We start from the raw sequence: 23,927 nt of genomic DNA on the forward strand, positions 1-23,927 counted from the left end.
TAGGTATTGTGTATTTTAATAGTCCCTTCACTGTCTTTCTCCATTTAGTTTCCTCCTTCAGTGTAAACTGAGTTTCCCTAAACTCTCTGTTATGCAGCACTCCCCTGATTGAAGGTCTAACATTGCTGCCCAGTACTTAAGAGATAAAGGTCTAACAGCAGGCAGTGGAAGTCTTCGTACCTTTGTCACTTCATCCCCTCATCCAGCTCCCGTATACTGCGTTCCTTCTGTTAGGCTGACTTTCTATCACAAACATAACCAGCCATTTCTGACTTACATCATCTCTCATGCCACTGCCCTTCCTGGAATGGTTACCCTCATCTTTAACTTTCGAAGTCCTACTCCTTTCTAGAAACCCATTTGAGTTAGTTCCACCTTGTTGGGGCAGTATTTCCGAAATGTGATAGCCTGGTCATACTGCTGATTACACACTTGATTCAGGCTTCCTTGTACTGTTACCTTTTAATAGACTATTAGTCTATCTCTGCAACTATCTCACAGGGTCAGAATACACCTAGGTGTGCAGCAGGTAGAGCAGTACCTTGCACGTAGCACTCATACAACAAACACATGTACCAAGTGCCTGCTACGTAGCAAGCTCGTGTAGACCCCTATGCCTCATTCTAGGGTTGTCCTGGGATAAGACCAAGCTTGAGAGACAAGCACAGGTCTTGAGGGCAAAATGGGGGCATAGGAGAGGATGGGAAGTGATAAGTGAAGGCTGATATCTGCCATTGCAAAGAGACCAAAAGAGTCAGGGAAGCTCTGAAAGGTGTCACTGCAGACCGTGACTCATTTCCTCAGCACCCAGCACACCTGAGGGATGTGACAACACTGCAGCGTCTCACTAAAGCAGTGACGCTTCTGGGACAAGTCAGAAACCCTGGGGGAATATGTGTGATTGGAAAAAGTCCTTTAACTCTGTTTAGCACTCTCTTCACTTTTCCATTTAGCACTTTGTATGGAGAAACAGAGAATTTAAAGGTGTAAGGTTTAGGAAGGTGGGCCGGTAATAGGGTAGCTTACTGAACTCTGCCAAATGCGTAAACTGGTGTAAGAAACTCGCCTTCACTCGAGAGTTTTAGTCCCAGATGATATCTTTGAAATATTTGTTTATGTGATATTTTTATTATGGACTAGGATAATGAATCCCCATGTACCCATGAGTTAACTTCAATAATTATTAACACATTTGGCCTTAGTTATCTTAAAGCGGCTCAGCCTCGGCAGCGTGGTAGAAATACGCACTGAAACATAAGAGACTCTTCCTGCCTTTAAGCAGTTTATTTATATTTTCACCTCTACTGAAACTACGCTGAGAACACAATTTCCTACAACGATCAAAGATTATAAACATTAGCCAGCAGCCTTCGCCTTTCTTTGGAGGGAGTTAAACACAAATGGATTTGCAAGGAGGCGGCCAATGGTATGTCTGCAAATATTATGTAACTTCTTTAGTTAAAAATCTTCCCATCTAATTTCCTTCTCAGGGGGGCACCACAGCACGGGGTTACGTATGCAGACGAACATCAAACCGCCTCAGTTCAAATCTCAGCTCGGTCACATGTTAACTGAGTGGCCTCAGGCAAGTTACTTCACCTCCTAGTTTCCCATCTAAACATGGTGGTTATTATCGGGGGAATTTCACAGAGTTGTTGTGAAGATTAAATAAGATAATACAAAACACAGAACACTTCCTGACCCGTAGTAAGCCATCAGTGTTTGATGTTATCATCACAGCATATATACACCAGACTGAACATAGCGCCTGGCTGGGGTTAAAGGTAACTTTAATAAATGCTACCAACTACTCACAGTAGTAGCCTAGCTCCTGCCTGTCCCCAGTCTCACCCCACCAGTGCCCCTCTCACACTCTACAATGTGAGCTGTAACGTCACACTGCCTTTGCATATAGTGGTTTTCTCCTATTCCCCTTCTCTGTGTGATTGCCTCCTTCACATTCTTCCAGCCTCAGCTCAGCGATCTGTGTCCTGCGGGTATCTCCTTCCCAATCTCATCTAGACTGTTGCGGTCCCACCCTGTTGCTCTTGGGGCGATGTGCAGACTCATACCACCTACTTATCTGGTACTCTAAATACTGCTTTAATTTCTCCTATCGATTAGACTGGGAGTCTCCTTGAGACCAGCGACTGCCAAGTATTTCTGTGCTTCTGGGTGCTTGACACATAGTAAGTGCTCAATAAATATTTACTGAATGAATGAATGGCCATCCAAGTGACCATAATTCAGCAGGGATGTAGCTAAGATAGACTTTTATCATTACAGGGCAGCCGAGCATTGAATAAAACATTCTATTAAACATTCCTACTAAAAACCTTACTTTATTATTTCACATTCTTATTCATCAATTCCCAATTATTTCTGCAAATAGCCTGTTACTACTTTCTATAATAAAACCTGAATTCAGCAGGCAGCATTCCAGATGTTGAAATACACAGTAATAAAAAAGACTATGCAAATACCTTGAGACATTCCAGTAAAACCACATATTTATATTTTATAAACAGCATCTCAAATATTACCTAGAGAATTTATTAATGGATTTCCAAATGGAAATATTATGAAAAGATTTTCAACAAGCTGTGTATTCTATTGTTTTCTGTGCCAAGAATTGCATACTTGCATGATTTTATGGCTATATATAGAGAAAGAGACAGTATATATATACAGAGAGAGAGAATATAGACACACACACTAGATATAATGAAAGGAAGAAAGAAATAAAAGTAAAAGAAAGTAGACTTGGCTTAGTGACAATATAGTATTTGGCTTCAATTTAACAATGACAATTTTAGTCTCTCTGAACTAGTCTTTTTACTCTAACAGAGGAAACAAGTTAACTCAATGCAACACTTAGTAAACAACAATAAAGTTGTAAAATTTTATTTTAAGATGGATTTGGGGGAGAAATGACAAACATATGGATGCAATTAAAATAAATACATATGTACACTGCTTTTTTTAAGCACACAACTCTGAAATTGCATTGTATCCCCTACATATTTACATCTAAACGAACTATGAAATAGGGATAGAGATCTAAAATGATAATAATAATAATAATAATAATTTTCTGACATTACCAAAATTAAGTTCTAGGAAGCTGTCTTAAGATTCTAGAGAAACTCTTTACTAAGAAATGCTTAAAAATCCAAACAAGACTTCATATTTTGGATTTCTGAATCAATTGACTTTTCAATATTTAAAGAGTCACATTAAGACCATCCAGTGATTCTCTGTTACATATATCATTGCTCGTGCCAATTTTCCTCTTGCCCTTCACACATTTGAACTTAAGTTGGAGAGCAACTTGCTGGATATTTGACAGGTTTCCACTCAAAGTTTACTAACCAACTGTCTAGTTGAACAGCCTCAGTGCCCTCTGGGCCACTGTTAAATCTAGCTTTGGTATCAGCAAATTAAAAACGTATACTACTCAAATGACTACTTCATCATTGTATTGTTTAAGTTGGTACCAGACTCTCTCTTAACCTATGAAATGTAATACAGAGTTACTTTTTAGTAGTCAGAACAACAAAGGCACAAAATTAAAAAGAAAGTAGCTTAATAAACCTAACTCAAATTATTTAAAAGGAATCATTTAAGATTGAAATATAAATATTCAAAGTGCCTTAGAAACAGATACAGAATTCAAACTTTTAAAGCATAAATGGAAATGATAAATAGCCTATCAGAAAAAAAATGCCATGGATATACTAGCATATGGAATATTTAAAACTCAATCAGATAAATATTCAAAATATAGACCAGATGACATTTAATCAGCAAAATATGCAAAATAATCCACATAAAAGGGGGATATGGTTAAGAAATAAGTTAAACTGAATGAAATTCTATGTAAATTTGGACTTGAAATACATTTTTTAATTTTGAGAATTTAGACATAAAGGAAAACAAGAATTTAGTTAAGGGTCCAATTTTTATGCTTTCAAATAAAGATTGAGATATTATTCCACTTATGCAAATTCTCATAAGGAAAGAATCAGATGAATGAAAAAAGATTTAAATACGAAGATGATTAATATAGCCACTCTATGACTAAAATTAGGAGGAAAACTATTTAACCTATGATAATGGAATACTATGCAGCCATTAAAATGAGTGGGTCAAGTTGGATATACCTGACATGGAAACTGGTCTATAATACATTGATGAAAGAAAAATTCCTAATTATAAAGGAATATAGTATGATCTCATTTACAGTATGCTATAGTATGGTATCATTTTTAAAGATAAATTTAAAAAATATAAACACATATATTTACATGTGGTATGTGAGTACACACATACACATATATGAATACACACATGTAAACTCTGGTAGGGTACGTACCAAGCTATTATCAACTGTTATCTCTAGTGAGAGGTGGGTAAAAAGATTGGCAGAATAAAAATTAATACTGTTTTCACTTCTGTGCTGTTTGACATCTTACACAAAGCATGTATTGCTTTAAAAATCAAGAATAACATTTTTTTTCCATTTTGAAAAAAAATCTAAAACTAAAAAACTACAAAAATCTGTTAATACTTGATATGCTTTATGGAGTTTAATTTTTTCATTCATGCGGTAGCCAGAAGTACTTTATAACCATCTAGGAACTCTAGTTGATAAATTCGTCAAAAACTGTGAAATCAGTAGATCTTGCTACAAAGTTAATTTTATTTTGAACATATTTCTTAATTCATTTCTATCTCATTTCAAGGAGCCATTAGTTTTAGCAATACGTTATCATCATTTAGTATTAATTAAATATTTAGAGAGGCATAAAACGTTTATAAGTAAAGTATATGGTTTTTACAATGAATCAGGTATCTGGAGACATATGTATGTCATGATGGTGTAGAGTACAGACAGAGCAAAGGGAAAGAGTAGCTTGCTAAGTAAAGTAAACCATTAAAAAAATAAGAATGCAGTGATAATAAGAATTCAGGGGAGAGGGAAAATTAGGGAGGGAAAGGAGTATTTTTACTTATACTTCTACTCAATAGCATTATGAACGTCACTAAGGTAAAACAAACTCATTAAAATTTTGAAAACATTCATCGATTTCCCTGTAGTGCCTTTAGCTGAGCCTATACATTCCAGGTATATTGAATTGAGGCCCAGCCCAGCCTCTCGACAATCTCCACTTCTTGTAGCTGTCCATCCACGGCAGCATAATCCCAGCTGCCAATCTGAAAGAAACCAGCTAGTCACAGCAGACACAACCAACAGAAACAAATGTCACTCAGTGATGTTCGGCGGCACTGTGTTCATGGATAATTTCAAACAGTATCTCTGTCTAGAACATTGATGTGCTCATTCAAAACACCTCCAACTCCAGCTACTGGAAATGAGTAGATAAAGCAGCCTGCCTAGAAAAATAAGTGGAATGTTGCTTCAAAGGGCTTTCCAATGCTAAGAGGCAAACGTAGTGAAACACAAAGTTCTTAAAGAAAAAAAAAAAATCAAGGGAGTTAATTTACTGCATCCAGCAGTTTAAATTATTTCTCAAAACCAGGCAAATATGCTTAAACTATGACTTAGAAAGAAGCAGTCATTTGGTGGTTCATTTGGTAAGAATCATGTCATCTATTGTCTCAATATTTGTAAGCATCCACTGTAAAGGACACTGAAATGAGTACGCTGAGAAATCAAATGGCACGATCCTTGAGCTGAAGGAACTTAGAGCTTGAGAGAGAAGCCACACAAACACAGACAGTCCCTTTACACAGTACTGGCAGGGATAGAGAGAGGCAAGACAACATATCTGTTGTTATAACATAGTTCAATAATAGTTTAACTTCACATTTAAAAAAACTGCACTTGACTCAAATGTTTCCCAAATATTAATAGAATTTCAGTTGCCCCTTTGTACCGGTAATGAAACGTAAAAGCAGTGGTTATATTCTAAGTAAACTTCCTCACCTTTGGTAGAAATAAAAGAAAACAAAGCTGTTATTCTGAATATTTAGAAAATGGTCACACGTGCAAATAATCTTACAGAGATTTTTCAAGTCTGTGTGATTTTTCCTCTATTGTACTCTTTCTATAAGCTTGTATATAGTTTAAAATTTAGAGAAGAAAATTCGGTCGCTTGACTTGAAACTACGTTTCCCGCACTCGATTTAAAATGAAGACGGTGCCTGAAGAGAGCAGGGGTTCATGACAGAAGCCATCAGCATAACAGAGAGGCTCAGGATTCCTTGGGTAATTGACAGGGAAAAACAATCATAAAAAATATTAATGTTTTGCTTTATGTCCCTGGGTGTATAATGTGGCCACACCTATTTAACTGAGAAGTCCGCAAGAGGCATAATAACTCGCAAAATATAAAGATTAGCTTTACTGACAACTTTGATGTTTATTTAATTGAGTAAGGGAACCTTTGATTACTGTGGTTTTGATATACAAGAAAGTCTGGCATAATTTCAAGGTATTTTTCATGTAGGTTTTCAATTAAAACTTGACTAATCCTTACCGTTTATTTGGCTTTTCACTGTACAGTTCCTGTCCTGCACTGTGTCAAATGTGCCATCTGGGTAACACACTTCTGGCCAGAGATGCTGTGGCGTTATTTTTGCAACACTGAATTGCGGCTGCATGAAATCTTAACTCCACGCAGTCAATACTTCTAATGTACTCTGTTGCTACAACCATCATCAACATTGTTGTTTCCCTGCCCCATTACTCTTAAATCTCGCTGCAGTCACAACAAAGATGCCTGCCCCACCTGCCTAAAACAGGCTTACAGGCCATTCCCCTCAACTATTTAACAAATGTTAACAATGCTATAAATACCGATTGTGTTTATGCTTTCTGAAAGATTCACTGCAGCCAGTGTTCTGCAGTAGTGATGGAGCTGAAACAAGCTGTTGACTCCCACCATGAAAGTGATTGAATTCTAAGCCAAAAATGCTTTTCCTTGGATAAGATATCTGATTTGCTACTGCTGTCATGAAACTGGGGTCATGTAAACTTAAACACACTGCTGCTTCTTTTGGAAAACAGAGCTCCTCAGAGTGATTATGTGTTGCTAAGACAGCGTTTGGAAGGATAAATTTAGACGAGGGAAAACCAGCCACTGACACTAAACACAACTTAGGGAAGAATTTCAGGTTTGACTTTCATGTTGAGACCCACTGTGTATAATCCTTTAAATTGAGCGGGATCCTGGCTCCCCTTCCCCTCTTCCCTACCCATCTGCGTAAATAGAGCTGAGTTCCATTTTAAAAGGAAACTAATACCTTTAATTTCTGAACTCACATAAATATAAAGTAACATTGTATTTGCTTAACTAGTAAAGGAGAAAACGACGCTTCCAGAGGAAATGTAGTGAGGACTTATGGCAAAGAACGAGATGAAAGAGCATAGAAGATTTTGTTCATGTTAATGTTGTTCCTGAGTAACTCCTACCTGCAGTTCTCTTCCAGCCTTGGAACCACTACCCCTTCTTCCAGCCCGGGTCACCCCCGGGTCTGCTCTTGAACTCCCTACACAATGGCTGCTCAGGCCCTGTGCTGTGTCTGTTCTTTCCCTTTTGTCAAAACCTATTACCAAATCCTATGCACAGACAGCTGAATGATTGCAAAGGATTATTTAAAAAAAAAAAACCCAAAAAAGATCTGTACCCAAATAAATTATCGCTAATGGTGGCGTATCAAGAATTAGTAAAAGGGGATGAATTCTGTGGCAGAAGCTTTTTCTGTATATATCAAACCACATCCTATAGGAGCTGCTATAGCTGACTTTAGCCTGTCAGCTATAGCATCAGTTAACAAAGTCCAAATTTGGGGATGAGGACTTTACACTCTTTTAGTTTATATTTTCGTATTATTTGAATTTTTACAGTTAACATACATTTCTTTGATAAATTAGTTCTTAAAGCCCTTTGTATAACTATTTAAGTACACATACACACACACACACACACACACACACACACACACACACACACGCGCAACTAAGCAGTGAATCCAGAGATATAGAAATCACAAATCTTAGGCCAAAAGCCTTCTTGCTTTTAAAAAATGATGACAAGAACTACAATCAACAGTGATATATCGAAAAATATTTTCCCTAACAGAAGTGATCTTTTTGGTCCTCCTCAAATAGGATAGGAAAAGTGAAGAAATAAACTTTGCTAAATAGCTAAGAAGTATGAAAAAATTATAGCTCAGTGAGTTAAATAACAAATTAAGATTGGAGGTACTGATTTCTGAGTGAGATATAAGTTAAGAAATTGTAAATTCCTTCATCTTTATCTGTTACACGAAGATCATTATACCAAATCACTGTCCTGGCAACATTTTATGGCCAAAACACCAGGAAGTAGCCACAAAAGATCTCTCCAAACAGCCAGTATTCTTATCCTCAAGCTAATGTGCATCTCATGTTCAGATTTTCAAGAAGACACTTTTCCCTCTCAAAAGAGAAAAAGAGTTGTGGGTTGGCTTTCCCCGCTTGGTTTTAGAGCGAAACAATTTTCAGTTTACAGAAAGTAGCAAATGAAAGAATCCCATGATCTCATTAACCAAAGGTAATGACCATCTTTGGCTAGATGACCATATAAATATCTTAGGGTCTATAATTCCAGACTCTTCCATATATACACACACACACACACACATATAAAATTTGCATTTTATGTTTCATAACATAATCTGTTTTTCACTGTAATATGGCAAAATACAATTCGATGGCAATACACATAGACCTATATAGCAATATTTCTGGTGCTGTATAGCATTTCACTGTATGGATTTACCAATATTTATTTAACCAGTTTTTTATTGTTTATGTTTTTTTAACAACTATACAATTGAACATATTGTATTTTGCATACTTGTTCAGTTATTATTTCCAGTTAAAGTTCTAAGTAAATAAGTGTACTAATACTTTAAAAAGTAATACTGAGTGCTGTAATATAAAGATTTAAACTATTTTCACCCTCACCAAATAGTATACATGACAATATCTGTTTTCTAACCATCAGGAATCTTCTTTTGTTTTTTGTTTGTTTTTTAGCTGAGCCATCCTGCCACCTGTTGGCAGCTCAGCGGCAGCTCAGCTCAGGCTGGGAATCGAACCGCTGTTGCTCAGAGCTCACACTCTTGAGTGAGCTCTTAACCAATTGAGCCACTCGGCTGGCCCCAAATTTTCATTATTTTGAATCTTAGATAATTCCACAGGCAAAAATGCTGTTGCATTTTACATTGAATTTCATTAATTACTAGTGAGGATGAACCCCTTTTCATTTGTGGTTTGTATTTCATCTTTTGTAAATTATCTGTTCCTAAACTTTGTTGTTTTTCTGGATGTACAAGAACTTTAGTTTTTAGGTAGCCAAATATATCAATTTTAATGACTTTTTTTGATATTAGACTTACAAAATGGACCTTCTCCATTTCAAGATTATAAAACTACTCAGCTATATTATCTTGTAAATTCCATAGTTTCACGTTTTATATTTATAACATATTTACTCCAAATAAATACATGTATAATTCATTGTAATTTCTTTCACTTTAAGATGCGCAGTATGGATTTAATCTATATTCCAAACAATCAGCTACCTGTCCTCCTGTCATATGTTGAATAAGAAGGCCTTTTCACAGCGACTTGAAATGCCACCTTTATCATATACTCTCATATGTGAGATGCCTATTTCTGGAAGCTCTATTCTGCTCCAATGAACTGCAGTTCCTTCACGAGGACATGATGACTTGATTACTGCAGTTTATGTTTTTGTATCTGGTAAAGTAATCAAAACCTATTTACGTTACCTTTAATTTAGTTCTACGATATCTGGTTATTGGGTTTCTCAGACTATCGCATCTAAGAAATAATAAATTGTAGAGTCGGTGGAGGGGTGCCCAAGAGGGAGACATAATTGACACATTAACAAGAAGTGAGAACTGGGAACTTGAGGATAGAAATAGGACAAAGATAAAAAGAGCATAAGAATTGAAAAATAATAGCAGTATGGGATTGTTTAGTTTCAGGTCAAACATACCACAGGACAATAACTAATATTAATAATAAAAAAATCACATTCACTAATTGTACTCCTCACTTCTGTTTATTCACTATCTTACTGTTAAAATGGCCTCCACTCCTAAAAGTTGTAGGACAGCCATTGTTTTCAACTACACATAGAACCCTCAGTATGCTCTATGGAGAGTCAAGTCTCAACAGATTTCAATGAATCTATATCCTCTATACCCATTTTTAGCTCTAAATTAAGTTAAAAATTTAAAATAAAGATAACTAGATTGGATGCATAAAGTGAAAAGTCCTCACTGAAGAGGCATGCCTTTAAGCTGAGGCATAAATGACAAGGAGCCAGCATGGGAAAGTCTGGGACAGTCAGAGAGAATGGCGATGATCAGAAAGGCACGAAGTCAGCGACAGACTTCACATGAACAGGAACAGAGAGGTCGGCGGGACAGAACACACAAACGAGGAAGAGAAAGGCACGGCAGGAGATGAGAGAGGTGGGCAGGCGCCAGATCACATGGATCGAGTGAGGTTTTATTCTCTGCTTAACATGAAATGGAAAGGTTTAAGTAGAGGAGTGACAGGATCTGACTTACACTTTCCTGTGTCCCTTTGGCAGCTCTGTGGAACGTGGATTGCAGGAAGGTAAAGACAGAAAAAAGTGACAAGGTCTACTAATACTAGCACAGAGGAGGGATGATGGTGACGGCTTAGGGCAATGACAGACATATATAGTTTCCAAATATGTTTTGGAGATACCATCAACGCAGCCGTTCTTCATCACCGAGCTCTTATGACCCCTTACCCACCACATGGCTTTTTCCAGTCAGGTCCACACTGTGCTCCTCCCCACACGCTGTCCTCTTGGCCTTGCGTTCCCCTTTCAACTGCTTCACCTACTTAACGCCTCACTTCTGAAGAACTATGTTCAAGCAGTTATTACTCCTTATTCTGGACTGGCTGCTCCTCCTTTCTGCTCCTTGAAATAGTTAGTACACATATCTTACTCAGAGCACATCACTAGCTATACAATGTTTAAAAAATTTCTCACGACTTAAAATCCATCAGTGAAATGTTTTATACTATGGACTAGATAGTTGAGCTCTCAACGTTAGGATATAGCAAATATCATTTATATGAGGATGGATAGGTGAATTCTGCATAAGAATACAAAAATTGTTCTAAAAACCCTGCCTGTAAATACAATTATATTCTAAATATATTAAAGAAATCATTTTAAAGTACTTATTTTTAGGAAAGGAAAATTATTTCATACAATTAATTCAACTATTTATGTATTTATTTTGTGAATTTGGATTTTAGACGTTTTTTTTGTTTTTTTTTAAATAAATGTATTCTTACTCATATCTGATGCGGAATTAAATTATCCTAATTTTTCTCTCTTTTTGAATTCTTCTTTCCTTGGTTTTTAGTTTTTTTAAATAGGTGACTTTGGGTGGTGAAACCACAATGCAATATTTAGGTGATGTATTATAGAATTGTATACTTGAAACCTATATAATTTTATTAACCAATGTCTCCCCAATAAATAAAAAAATAAAATAAAAATTTAAAAAAGAAAGGCTTGATAAGGTATTCATAGATTTGATAAGTATGAAGAGAAGTAGATGAGTCAAACTAAATTCAAGAGAATTAATGATCAGAAAATAACCAACTTTTATTTTTTTGTACCTTGTCTATAAAAAAATATGTACTGATCACAAGCAAAATAATTCTGTAACTATGTATGGTGACGGATGTTAAGCAGACTTATTGTGGTGATCATTGTGCAATATATACAAATATTAAATCTTTACATTGTACATCTGAAACTATGTAATGTTCTATGACAATTATACCTCAACGTTTTTAAAATGCAAATAAAAAAGAAAAATATGCAATGCTAGAAAAATAGAGCAGATTAAAAAAATGGTAAGGTAGATAAAAAGGAAAAAATGTACAAAAGAGACAGAGAAATAAAGGAAAGAGGTTAGAATAAACTGAAGAGAAGAACATATCCTTTAGATGGAGGTCACAGATATTTGAAGATTAGCATATTTGCCTGAACAATAATTCTTTCTGATGTGTGATATATGCAAATGTAGACATTGTTGTATACTGATAACCCAGCTGTTTTCTAAAAATTAAAAACAACATAAAAGTTTAATGTGCTGCAGGCTGTTTCTCTGATTACTCTTTGTCCTCTCATGGTTATTATATCTATCGTTTAGTGCTATTTTTATAGAGAGATTATTTTTATGATCACTTACTATGCCATAAGTATTAACCATTCACTCTAGAATAAAACTTTCTCCAGAGGGATAGAGCTTTTCCCAAGTAGAAGGTGAAGACGTAACTGGTACGTAGACAACTTGCCTCTGTGTATGGCTATGTGAACATCTAAGTGTCCTCAAGTAAGCTAAATGCATAGCAGTGCACAGAAATAAGTAAAAACATAGCTACTGAAGAGAAGTCTAGTCTAGTCTGCTCTTAATACTAGTAAGGCATGAATCTATCCTGGCACCATTATTGTGATTTTTGTAGAGATAGTATTTTAACATAAGTCAAGTGTATTCACAAATTTACTCATCTTGGAGATGGTAAAGGATTCTGAAGGAAAGCTGGTGTAGCCTGGAGATGGGGTTGGGGAGTAAATTCGGAGATGGTAATAGTATAAGTTCCACAACTGGCAGGAGGCCTGTGACAAGACTTGACCTGAAGGCTGTCCCAGCCTGGGGGGTTCCCAACATGTGGTTAGAGCAGTGGGGGCAGTTTTACTCCCGTCTCGAAGTTTGGAAGGAGGGTGTGTATGTCTGTGAGCAGCCTCTGAAATGCGGCCCTACTCCCAGCTCTGTGTCTCTTGTCCAGCCTTATAGTCTTCCTATCACTTTTCAGTAAATGAAATTAGTCTTGTTTATTTTCTAGAATGCGCTCCGTTAGAAGGCGAGCTCCATGAGAAGGGACTTTGTCTGACTTTCTTGCTTATCTCTATATTTTAGCACCTTGATAAAAGTGAGTATTTGTTGAATAAAAGAATGAATCATGTACAAAAGAATAAACTCTCCCAATGTATCAGTCTCTTCCTTACCTATTCTAACTAGCTTCGATCCACCATTTCGGCCATATCCTCCTAACAATTTCATCTATTACCCTTTCACTTTCAATCTTTTAAAATATATGTTCCACCATCTTTTATGGCAAAATCCCATCTCTCTCTTTATATATATTTTGCACACACACACAAACCTTCTCTAATCAGCTTTTTTCTACACTTACTTTCCTGCTATTGAGAACACAGAAAAACAGCATGGAAAAAATATTTATTATTGTGCATCTATTAAGCACCCATCATCACTGTGTTGGGCATTGCCATGAGCATTTTCCCACTCCTGGTACAAACTCTCATAATTTTGTTGCCTTCCCGCCGTTTTCATGCATCTTGACCCATGCCAGAGCCCATGCTAACCTTCTCCTCTTTAATCCCAGACAAGGCAGTGTTGCTCCCTGCTGTCCAGCTTATCTCTGTGCTCTGGCTTTTGTTCCTGTTCCTTACAGAGCTTGGTAGTCTGTTACATGCTTTCTATCCTGTAATATTTTTGACGTCTTCCCTCTTTTTGGGTCTTTCCAAAAAACACAGAAACATGGTCAAATATCTACTCATTAAAAAAAAAAATCTCCCTTAGAGTGGCTGCTAATGGGTATGTGGTGAAGAAAATGTTTTAAAATTAGATTGTGGTGATACTTGTAAAACTGCAAATACACTAAAAACTATTGTACTGGACACTTTGAATAGGTGAATTGTATCATATGTGTGCTATATCTCCATAGAGCTGTTAAAAATTCTCCCTTCAATTATTTCCTTTTCTCACTTGTGTTTACTTGTTTATCTCCCATTCACAGCACAGTCCTCGACCGTCTTAACTACTTTCTCTACGATCACCCATGACTCAGAATAATCCAACGGGTGCTTTTCAGTTCTTATCTGTTCAGTCTTCTTCCAGACATGTTCTAAAACATACATGTGGGGATGTCACCGACCTTCAGCCTTCAATTCGCTGCTTTATAATGCAGTTAGAATGATTTTTTTATGGCACTGAAGGCCGTTTGTGGTCTGCCTTCTAGTTCTCTCATCTTACACCTTCGGATCATTTCGCACACATCATATTCCACAGCCATGATCTATATCACCTACACGTAGGAAGCCCGCGCAGTTTCTTCTGGGTAGATCTCCTTTGCTCGTGACTCTACCCAGTGTTGTTATTCATCCTTCAATCGACCGCTCCCACCTCCCATTCCCAGCCTCTAATTCAATTTGAAGTAACATGCCTGAATTCTGCCAGTCTGGGTCTAGTGCCTTTCTTCTATGCTTGTGCATACATACAGTGTACTTATCCCTACATTGAACTTATTACATTGGATTATGTTTGTTTACTTACCCGTATTTCCCTACTAGACAATGAGCTTCAGCTGATGAGGGCAGGGACTTGCCTTTAACTCTTTAACCTTATTACATAATTTGGGTTCGGTAAAAGGTTGTTGAAAAAAAAATTAATGACCTAGTCTTGTCTTCCGTTTTCTCCTTGCCTCATTTTACTATGAATTCTGCATGTGTCCTCTAAGAAATGGTCTCTAATAACTTCTCTAGTGTTAGTATTTTATTCTTTCTATGAGACAATCATAGATATGATCATATTCTTTTTGTGTTTCCTAACCCAGGGGTTTAACTATAAATAACATAAGGGAAGGAACTAACACTTGCTGGGTGCTTATAACGGAATGGACAGCACGCAGGCACTTGATATGCATGATACCTCATGGCATCCTCCTGGGGTGGGCATGTTCATACAATTCTGTGTATTAGGAAACAGCCTCAGGAAGACCATGTCACCCAACAGGCAGGCATCAGGGCCAGGAATAAAATCTGCACATCTGTCTCTGTTTATTCTACTATATCAGACAGCACTGTACCACAAGAATTAGCACTATGATATGGAATGGCCATAATAACAGATTATCACATTTGTTTTAATAACATTCAGAAAGCTTTTGTGAATTAATCATGTATATTTCTATCAATAGCTTGTGATTTCTTAACCCTTCACCGCCAGGGTCTTTTCTCTGCAGACAGAGAGAGCAAGCGAATAGTACTAAATAATGAAGTGATATATTCTTTCAAGAACACCAAGTACCTAACATATTTAGAACATAATAGGCCATGTTTTTAGAAAATGTAATTCTTTTATAATACATATATATATATATGTATATATGTAAAATATAAAAATAAATTAGGGTGTACTGAGTGAAAAACTCTCCAAAGTTATAATTTGCTAATAATTAACTACTTGGGGTTGTGGGGAAGAAAAGGAAGTCAAAGAAACTTAAAGCAAAGTTTCAAATAATCTTTAACAAATGCTGATCATGAAAAATAAATACTAAAATCTTATTTGACATGGCAGTTGCTCAAAAACTTAAATACAGATTTACCATATAACCTAGCAATCCCACTTAAGGGTATAGATATCTGAAAGAATTGAAAGCAGGGATTTAAACAGATACTTGTACACCAATGTTTATAGCGGCACTACTCACAATAGCCAAAAGGTATAAACAACCCAAAATGGACCCACAGATAAACAAAATGTGGTATACGTATACAGTGGAATATTATTCAGCCTTAAAAAGGAAGGAAATTCTGACACATGCTACAACATGGATGAATCATGGGCACATTACACTAAGTGAAAGAAGCCAATTACAAAACTATAAACACTGTATGATTCCACTTAAGAGGTACCTAGAGTAGTCAAATTCCTAGAGACAGAAAGTAGATGGTGGATGTCAAGGGCTGCGCGCTATGGAATAAGGAGGTACTGTTGAAAGCACACAGAGTTTCAGTTTGGGAAGATACTATTCTTCTGAAAATGGATGGTGATGATGGCTGCATAACAGTGTGAATGTACTTAATGCCACTGAACTATACACTCAAAAATGGTTAAAATGGTAAATTTTATGTTATATTTATTTACCACAATAAAAAAAGAAGTCATCATTTAAAGTAATGTTAGTTTAAGTGAAAGGAAAGATAGAATTCAGTTTACACATGTATTTCACCTACATATCTAATGTCTAAATGGCATGTGCCCAATTTCAAATATTCTACCAAGTCAATCTTACAAATATTTATTGTCCCATTTGTTTGAATGCATGCCCTGAATTTGGGTTCAGAAAATATGGTCATTAGAGTTATATTACAGTCTTCTAGACCAATATGGTAACCACTAGTCATATGTGGTGCTGCCATATGTGGCTATTTAAATTTGAATTAACTAGGGCCGGCCGAATGGCGCGTTGGTTAAGAGTTGGCTTGGGACGCCAGCTCTGAGCAGCAGGGCCACAGTTCAGATCCCACATTAGGGCCAGTGACGCTGCGCCCTCTACAGCTAAGATGGTGAACAACAGCTCGACTTGGAGCTGGGCTGCCCTGAGACGCCGGTGATGGCGTAGGCTGCAGCCCCTGCTGCAGTGGGCTGCTGTGAGCTACCGTGAGCTGCTGTCCAGTGGCTGTCAACCGACTGCCTCCCCTGCGAAGAGCGCAATGATAATACCAACATGGGCCAGTGAAGTGACATCTTCCACAACTGGACTGAAGGACAAAAAGGACAGCAATTTGTCTGTTCCCCTTCCCTGATTCCCCAACGCTGTTTCCCTCCCACAATTCCCCAATAGAATCTTTTAAAAAATTAAAAAATTAAAAAAAATAATAAAATACATTTGAATTGCCTAAAGTTAATCATTCAATTCCTCGGTCACACTAGCCCATTTCAAATGCACAATTGCCGCATATGACTAGTGGCCACCATACCAGACAGTGTAGATATAATGAACATTTCCATCACTGCAGAAAGTTCTATGGGAGAGTGCTCTTTTAGATTATACTGTAAACAGTATATGGTAAATTCCTTTGGTAAATCATTGGTGTGTGTGATGCAGAGGTGGGCAATCCAGAATTTAAAAAGAGCCAATTATGTTAGGTGTTCTGTAGAGGAGACAACCGGCTGATTGAATGTTTCACCTTTTTAACTAGCAGCATCACAGATACAGGCTTAGAACCATCCTTGATCATGCAATGTTGCAAAATCTTTAATAACGGGAAAGTGATAGTTATCTTATCTTGGCCATATCAACAGAAAAGTCTTTAATAAGGTCCTACATTGCGAGAAACAGGGTTAAATACATTTTCATAGCAACGCCACAGAAATTTATGGAATTTCAAAATTAAAACTACACAGATTATATAGCAACATAAAATAATATATGCTGGCGGGTATGTTAAAACAGGAGATTATAAAGTCAGTCATATATGATTTCGGCCACATGACAGCTATGTAGACATATAGATACTACAAGGGAACTTGAAAAAATAAAAGCAGGTGGTATATTTAATGAAAAATTACGGACATCTATAGAACAAAGGTAACACTGTTCAAATGTTTTTTAAAAACAATAAAAACAAAGTAAATGGGCCTATGCAATTCTATTCTAACAATGAAATCATGTACTGTTTGGGAACCCTATCTGCGTGTTTGCTTTAAACTCAATTTCATATACAGATCCCTAGCTGTATTCCGTGTCATGCTCTAATAAAATGCCCTCTGGAAGGCACATTTTTAAAAAACTGAAAAACTGGAAGAGCCTTTAAGAGTTCATTTAATCTAGCTCTAAAATAAATGGAAAAATAGCAACTCAAACCTGTGTAGTTTAAGACAAACATGCATCTAGCTCACGGTGCTTTTGTCTATGTACTAACCTTTATCTAGCACATAAACTAGGTGATAATATATTAATATATTGGCAAATATACTTAAATATGTGCTTATTATATATTGTCAACATGACCAGGTTGTAAGTAGAATTATAAATGCATCAAGTACTAGTGAAAAATAACAAACCTTATATATCACAAAAAATGTTCCCTTATAGTGATACACAACTTTCCTTATAAATCAAAGTCCTGGTTTCTTAAATATACTCCTGTTCTAAAATTGTATAGATATTTAAGGTGATATCTGTTCAATTTTATAATCTTTTCACATGATGTATGTTAGAGTTAGGAGGATGTATAATTAGATTAAAACTACTATAAAAAAAGCAAGGCTATATATAGACTTTTTGGTGAATCCTGTATTTGTCAAAAACATGCTTTGAGTGCTTTACCTAACAAAACAAATGACAATGATAAAACAAGTCTCAATAACATCTTACACCAAGTTTGACAATTATGAAAGTTTTGGAATTCATTCCTACTATTAACTTCTATATGGTTACACATGTACTTATGTATTATATGTAAATATTTTATCATATTTAAATAGATTTATGCTTACAACATTATTTCTTTAATGTATTATCTTCCTAATATTTAAATTAGTGAGTAGCCTTCAAAATTATAAAAATTACAAATATGATTGATCCCTTAAAAGGGTTCGAGCCGAAGAAGCTCTCATTTTATATTGAGTGAAACATTTTGTTGGGGTAGTCCTGGGTTCAAGTCCTAGCTAAGTCACTAACTGAAAGGTTATTTTGCTGAAGTCACTTCGCTCATCCGTTTTCATTAGCTAAATGAAAGCATGGAGGAGATGATATCTAGTACCTTTCAGTCTAAAGATACCTGTTAGACCCAGATCAGATAACTTACCTCTCTCAATACAGGATCAGTTATTGAATTCAGGTTGACAGCTCCTTCATAGGTCAGGTAATAGAACACATTGAGGGATCGAACAGCCTCTGGTCCTTGCTGTTTGTAGCCAAAAATGAGATCAATCCATTGGTGAAGCTGGCAGGAAACAAATTCACTCTCCAGGGCCTGATAAAAGGACATAGGTGATATTATTATGTTGAACTCTATTTATAAAATATGTAGAGAAATGTAGAACAAGCGGTAAAGATTAACACTAAATTTACTGTGAACAGACTTATTCAAATGGCCTATTTTCCATCAGAATCTGTTTTCCTTTATTTATAATTAGAGACTTTCCAGCACTTATCACGCCGATTGTAACGGACTGCTAATGGTTCAGTATTATTCTACCATACTGTCCGTATGAAAGAACGGTGAGGTCAAGGACTGGCTCTGTCTTGGTCGCACTTGTAACTAAGGCCTGATGGGTACTCAATTTATGCTTTAAAGAAAGCAGGTCCTACAATGTTAAAGGCTACTGTGGGACAGCAAATGTGAAAACAAACATTTATTATCTGCTTGAAATATTTATAATTTTCCTACATCTAAACATTTTGTTGTTTACTGCAACAACCGTAACCGAACTATTCAGTTATTTCAACTGAGTTTTTATGCCAACAAATTAGATCTTGGGAGGGATACTTATGACTGAATTATTATCCTAGGTATTAATACCAAACGAATCCAAATATTTGATGCTATTAACATAACAGTGTCCAATGAATAATGAATGAACATAATCAAATGTTCAGTGGAAACGCTGGGCACAGGATCCACTTCCCGTTCATCATTAAATCCCCAGTTACTGGCATTGTACCTAAAGCACAATAGGTACCAACAAATGCTTACTGAATTTAATAGCGCTATGAAAAATAAAGCTTTTAAAAATCGGAGACTTATTTTTTAGATAAGTATTCTTATTTATATCACTTATTAGTGTTCAAAATTATTCCAATATGAAAGTTTAGTATTATGGACTAGTTTATCCATAAATAATGTGATTCAAATTAGGGATCTCTCAAATTCAAACTCTGAAGCTTAATTTGAAGTATACCAAGTTACATCAGGTAATGTATCTCATTGAAATTCTTATTTTTTAGAGTAATAAGTGTATGGCTGTGCTATAATTTTTGTGTGACTTGCTGCTATGTTATCAATATTATAAAAAGAAATCTGTTGGTTTTAAAACAAAATTGACTAACTTCTATGGCAAGCAACCAATAAGATACCAACCATCTTGTGACAAAAGAAGTTCCTATTAGTTCACAGGTGTACACTTGTATAAATGTATGCTTTACTGAAATAAATGCCTATAGATAAGAAAGATGTTTATGGCTTAATTCAAATATATTTCCTTAAATAATATTTAACATGGCTTCACAATATAACATACACAATATGACATACAATAAAATGTAAAACAATAATTCTGTAAATAAAACTCTAGTTAATTCTCCTATTCCAAAGTATACCTGAAATGAAATACACCTAAATAGTATTTAGCTAGTTTCCATTGTGAAAGATACTATTTTAGACATCTCTTATAAAACTCATTATAGTTATAAATTTAGTAAACTACTTCATATTTTATTGGACATAAGAAGAGAAGGGCTTGTAATAACTTTAAACAAATTCCTATCTTAAGTACACGGGTTTAAAATCAACCCAAATAATCCAGAAACTACTAATGCAATTTGCACCCCAAAATGATAGGTTTGTTTCATTAACTTAGGCCTTGGGTAGGGATGGGGTGGGGTGGGGGACATGTTTAAACTGACACATAAAAACAGCAATTGTCTTAATTTGTGTGCAGTGCACTCCACACAAAAGCCCTAAATATGTTCAAATTAGAGCAAGCTGCTTGATTGTCACTGCAGTCTCATGTCACATTAATGCATGACAAACATTAAACCATACACTTAAATGGCAATTTATATCATTTAAATGTTTACTGCCAGACTAGCTCATCACTCATTTAAATGTGACTTTCTGACAGCTAATTTCAGTTAATTTTCTCCAATTCACTTAATTAGAACTTTCAATCAAGGAAGGACTTATACATATCTTCGAGCTTACATCCTTTTTAGTTGTTCAAATTCTGCATCAATAAACTGCTGAAAAGCCCTACTTAATAGATTAGCATGTGATATCTCTGAGTCTACAAAAAAAAGTGTGACTAGATGAAGCAAACTCACAGTATGATGCTCTCAGAAAGGACCCACACTTATTTATGTAAATAATACTCTCGCCAGTAGTAGAAATAAAAAACATTTAGTTCATATACACACACTATTGAAACAATAAAAAAACTCTGCATCCAAGCTAATTAAAAATTAATGATTTCAAAATTGTTTAATAAGATAAAACAGTGAGGAGTCTCCTGAGTGTCCGTGGTGCTGTGATTTGAGACTATAAAATTCTAGAAGGCTCAGCAAATGACGAAGTACAAATGAATTTTCTCAATATTAAGGCCCTAAAAACTAGGGCAATTTTATTTTATGTGTCATCAAACAAAGAATTGTGAATTTTCCTAAGGTCGACTACTTCCGTATGCACATTCACATTGGTGAAGTTGGTTAGGTTTAGATGCTTAAACCTTTATTTCTTGACACCACACTAGAATGTGAAGCAAAAATGCTGAATTTAAACATACATCCACATATGACCGCAGTGCTACAGTCTGGCCCTCCCCTTACCTGCCATAATGGTCAATCCTTAAGGGGTTGGCCAGTAATTCATGGACATTTTTTTTCCAGAGGTTGATAAACATGTCACTTTCATGAATACATTTTAAATAAAAGTTTAAAAATGAAACTAAAAATCTCATTAGTGGTCTTTAAGGATTTCTTGCAATACACCAAAGCTTTAAACAGGGACCCAAAGAAACAACTGCTATGGATTAGAAGAGAATTCCAAAAAGTTTTAGCACATTTCAGCACAAAGTCAGCTCAGGACTTTAACATCCTTTTGATATCGGTGAATGACAACTGCCTAACCAGGGGGATATAATAATAAACAAATGCACTTACTCAGGACTTGAGGGAAGAGGTAAAGACAAGCAGGGGGAAATTATTGAGGGGAAAAAACAAATAATTCAAATGAAATACCCTGGGATTCCATTTTATAACTCCTGTTCTTGAGATTCAAAAACATAAACCATAAAACTTATATTAAAAATTCTTTAAATCCCTTTTTATATGTTAAGATTTTAAAAAATACTCTTTATATACAATACTTATTTATAACCACATTTTTAGTCGCCGAAAAATAAATAAAAACAGGCCAGTGGAATGCTAAGCATTTGAGATTTTTCAAAGCCTGTAGGACAGACAGTGCTCATTAAGGCTGGAGTTAAATACGGTGTGCAGCTAGGGGATAGTAACATTCTTCCCATGCTGCTCTCAAACCTAACCAATCAATCGTTAGTGCTCCCCTAGCAGGCTGGGCACATCATTTACATCCAATGTGTGCTCTGAGTAAAATTTGTAAACAAGAAAATCCACTAGAATGTCCAGCACAATACAATAATATTCAACTCATCTGACTTATGATAAAATAAATCAGTGACTAATGTCCAATTGCTAAGGATCAAATAAGACTATGAAAAGACTATCATACGAAGCCTCACATAAATTGTCAATCCAATCCAGGGGGACTCATATTAGTCTTGACAAACTGTCTGGGGGCTGATATCTGTTTTTTTTAATGAGATCTATTAAACAGGGACTAAAACACTTGAGATATGCTAAAAAGTACAGTATACAGATGTCAAATACAAACACTTATTAGTAACTTTCATTTGGTACTCATGCAGAACACCAACAAATTAAAGCTTTAATATTATAAAGATAATAGTAAATTATTCATAAATAACTCATTTGTATAACCCTGTGTCAGAAATAATTATAACATATATGAATATGTGTCTAACAATCTCACTGAAAGAATGTAATCTATGTTTTCATGAAACTAACCTATTAAGGATATGAATTATTTATTGATATAAAATGTTATATAAAATTATTCTTGTTTCCCTTAGCGGCATCAAATAATATAACTTATGTAGGAATAGTTTGCTTTTTCTAAGAAATTCTAAGCTACTAGAGAATAAGGATTCTAAAATAAAAGGCATTAATCGTGCGTTTAATTAATCTATGCATGCCTATGAGATACTCAGAAATTTTTTATTTTCAAACAATCAAATTTTCTGTAATGTAAATATTGCATAAAATCAAGAAAACCAATTTCTTAACAAAAGAAGTTATTAGATAATTGTTTACTTCAAGACCAAGAAACCTTACTTGTATATTACTTGTGTTTCTCATACTTGTAATTCCCAGATTAATGCTAATATTTATATTTTTGCTAAATGTTCTCATACCATACCACTTTTAAAAAGCAACTAAATAAAAGCTACTGATAGCTACAGGATAAATGATTTTAAAAAATCAAATAAAAAGAGCAAATATTATTTACAAGTTTTTAAGTATAGAAATAATTATATAACCAGCAGGAAATAGGTCTGTGCAGCCTAGATACACATTTCTGCACACTTATGCTACTACCTCCATTCCCAGGCTTCCAGGAGGCCCAACTCAGTTCTGAGACACAAAATGCTACAGCTACAAATTTCATACAGAAATAAGAGAAAATAAAAAGAAAAGAAGAAATCATTGACTAATCCTCTTGAGTTGGTATACATTTAATTATAAGATACATTTAATCATATTTTTATTGGAAGAATCAAAATTTGTTCTGTAAATTTTTAATGGTACTTATAATTAAGAGTCTTAATTCATTTGAGTATCGATAGTAGTATGTTTGAAGAGTTAATGTTTGGATTGGCAAGAATGTAATATACAACATTTACAGATTCGGAATTTTAAGTATTTTTCATTTCAAATACATGCAATACAGCCATCTACACACACACACACACACACACACACACACACATACACACGGATTTAAAATGAACTGGTCTGTTATGTTTGCATGTGCTGGATTTCAAACACTAGTGGTAATGTTTCCTTAACATTGATATATGACCTTTGTAATTTACATTGAAGAAAGCTGTTTTTTTCAGCCTAATTAGAACTGTTTCAAATTTTCCTGCTAAATATATGATATAAAGTCCTTTCAACTTTTTTATTCTAGAGTTTCTTT

The 23,927-nt window shown here is 35.3% G+C and overlaps 1 protein-coding gene across 1 annotated transcript in view; it reads right to left on the reverse strand.

Annotated features, from left to right (window-relative positions):
- Positions 1-23,927, reverse strand: part of LRBA (LPS responsive beige-like anchor protein) — a 610,319-nt gene that overhangs the window by 51,709 nt on the left and 534,683 nt on the right. The window contains exon 48 of the mRNA XM_019641170.1: positions 18,720-18,887. Coding sequence (XP_019496715.1) covers positions 18,720-18,887 — 168 coding nt within the window. The remainder of the gene's footprint in view (positions 1-18,719; positions 18,888-23,927) is intronic.

Source organism: Hipposideros armiger, unplaced genomic scaffold, assembly GCF_001890085.2.
Source record: "Hipposideros armiger isolate ML-2016 unplaced genomic scaffold, ASM189008v1 scaffold_58, whole genome shotgun sequence".
NCBI classification, from domain to species: Eukaryota; Metazoa; Chordata; class Mammalia; order Chiroptera; family Hipposideridae; genus Hipposideros; species Hipposideros armiger.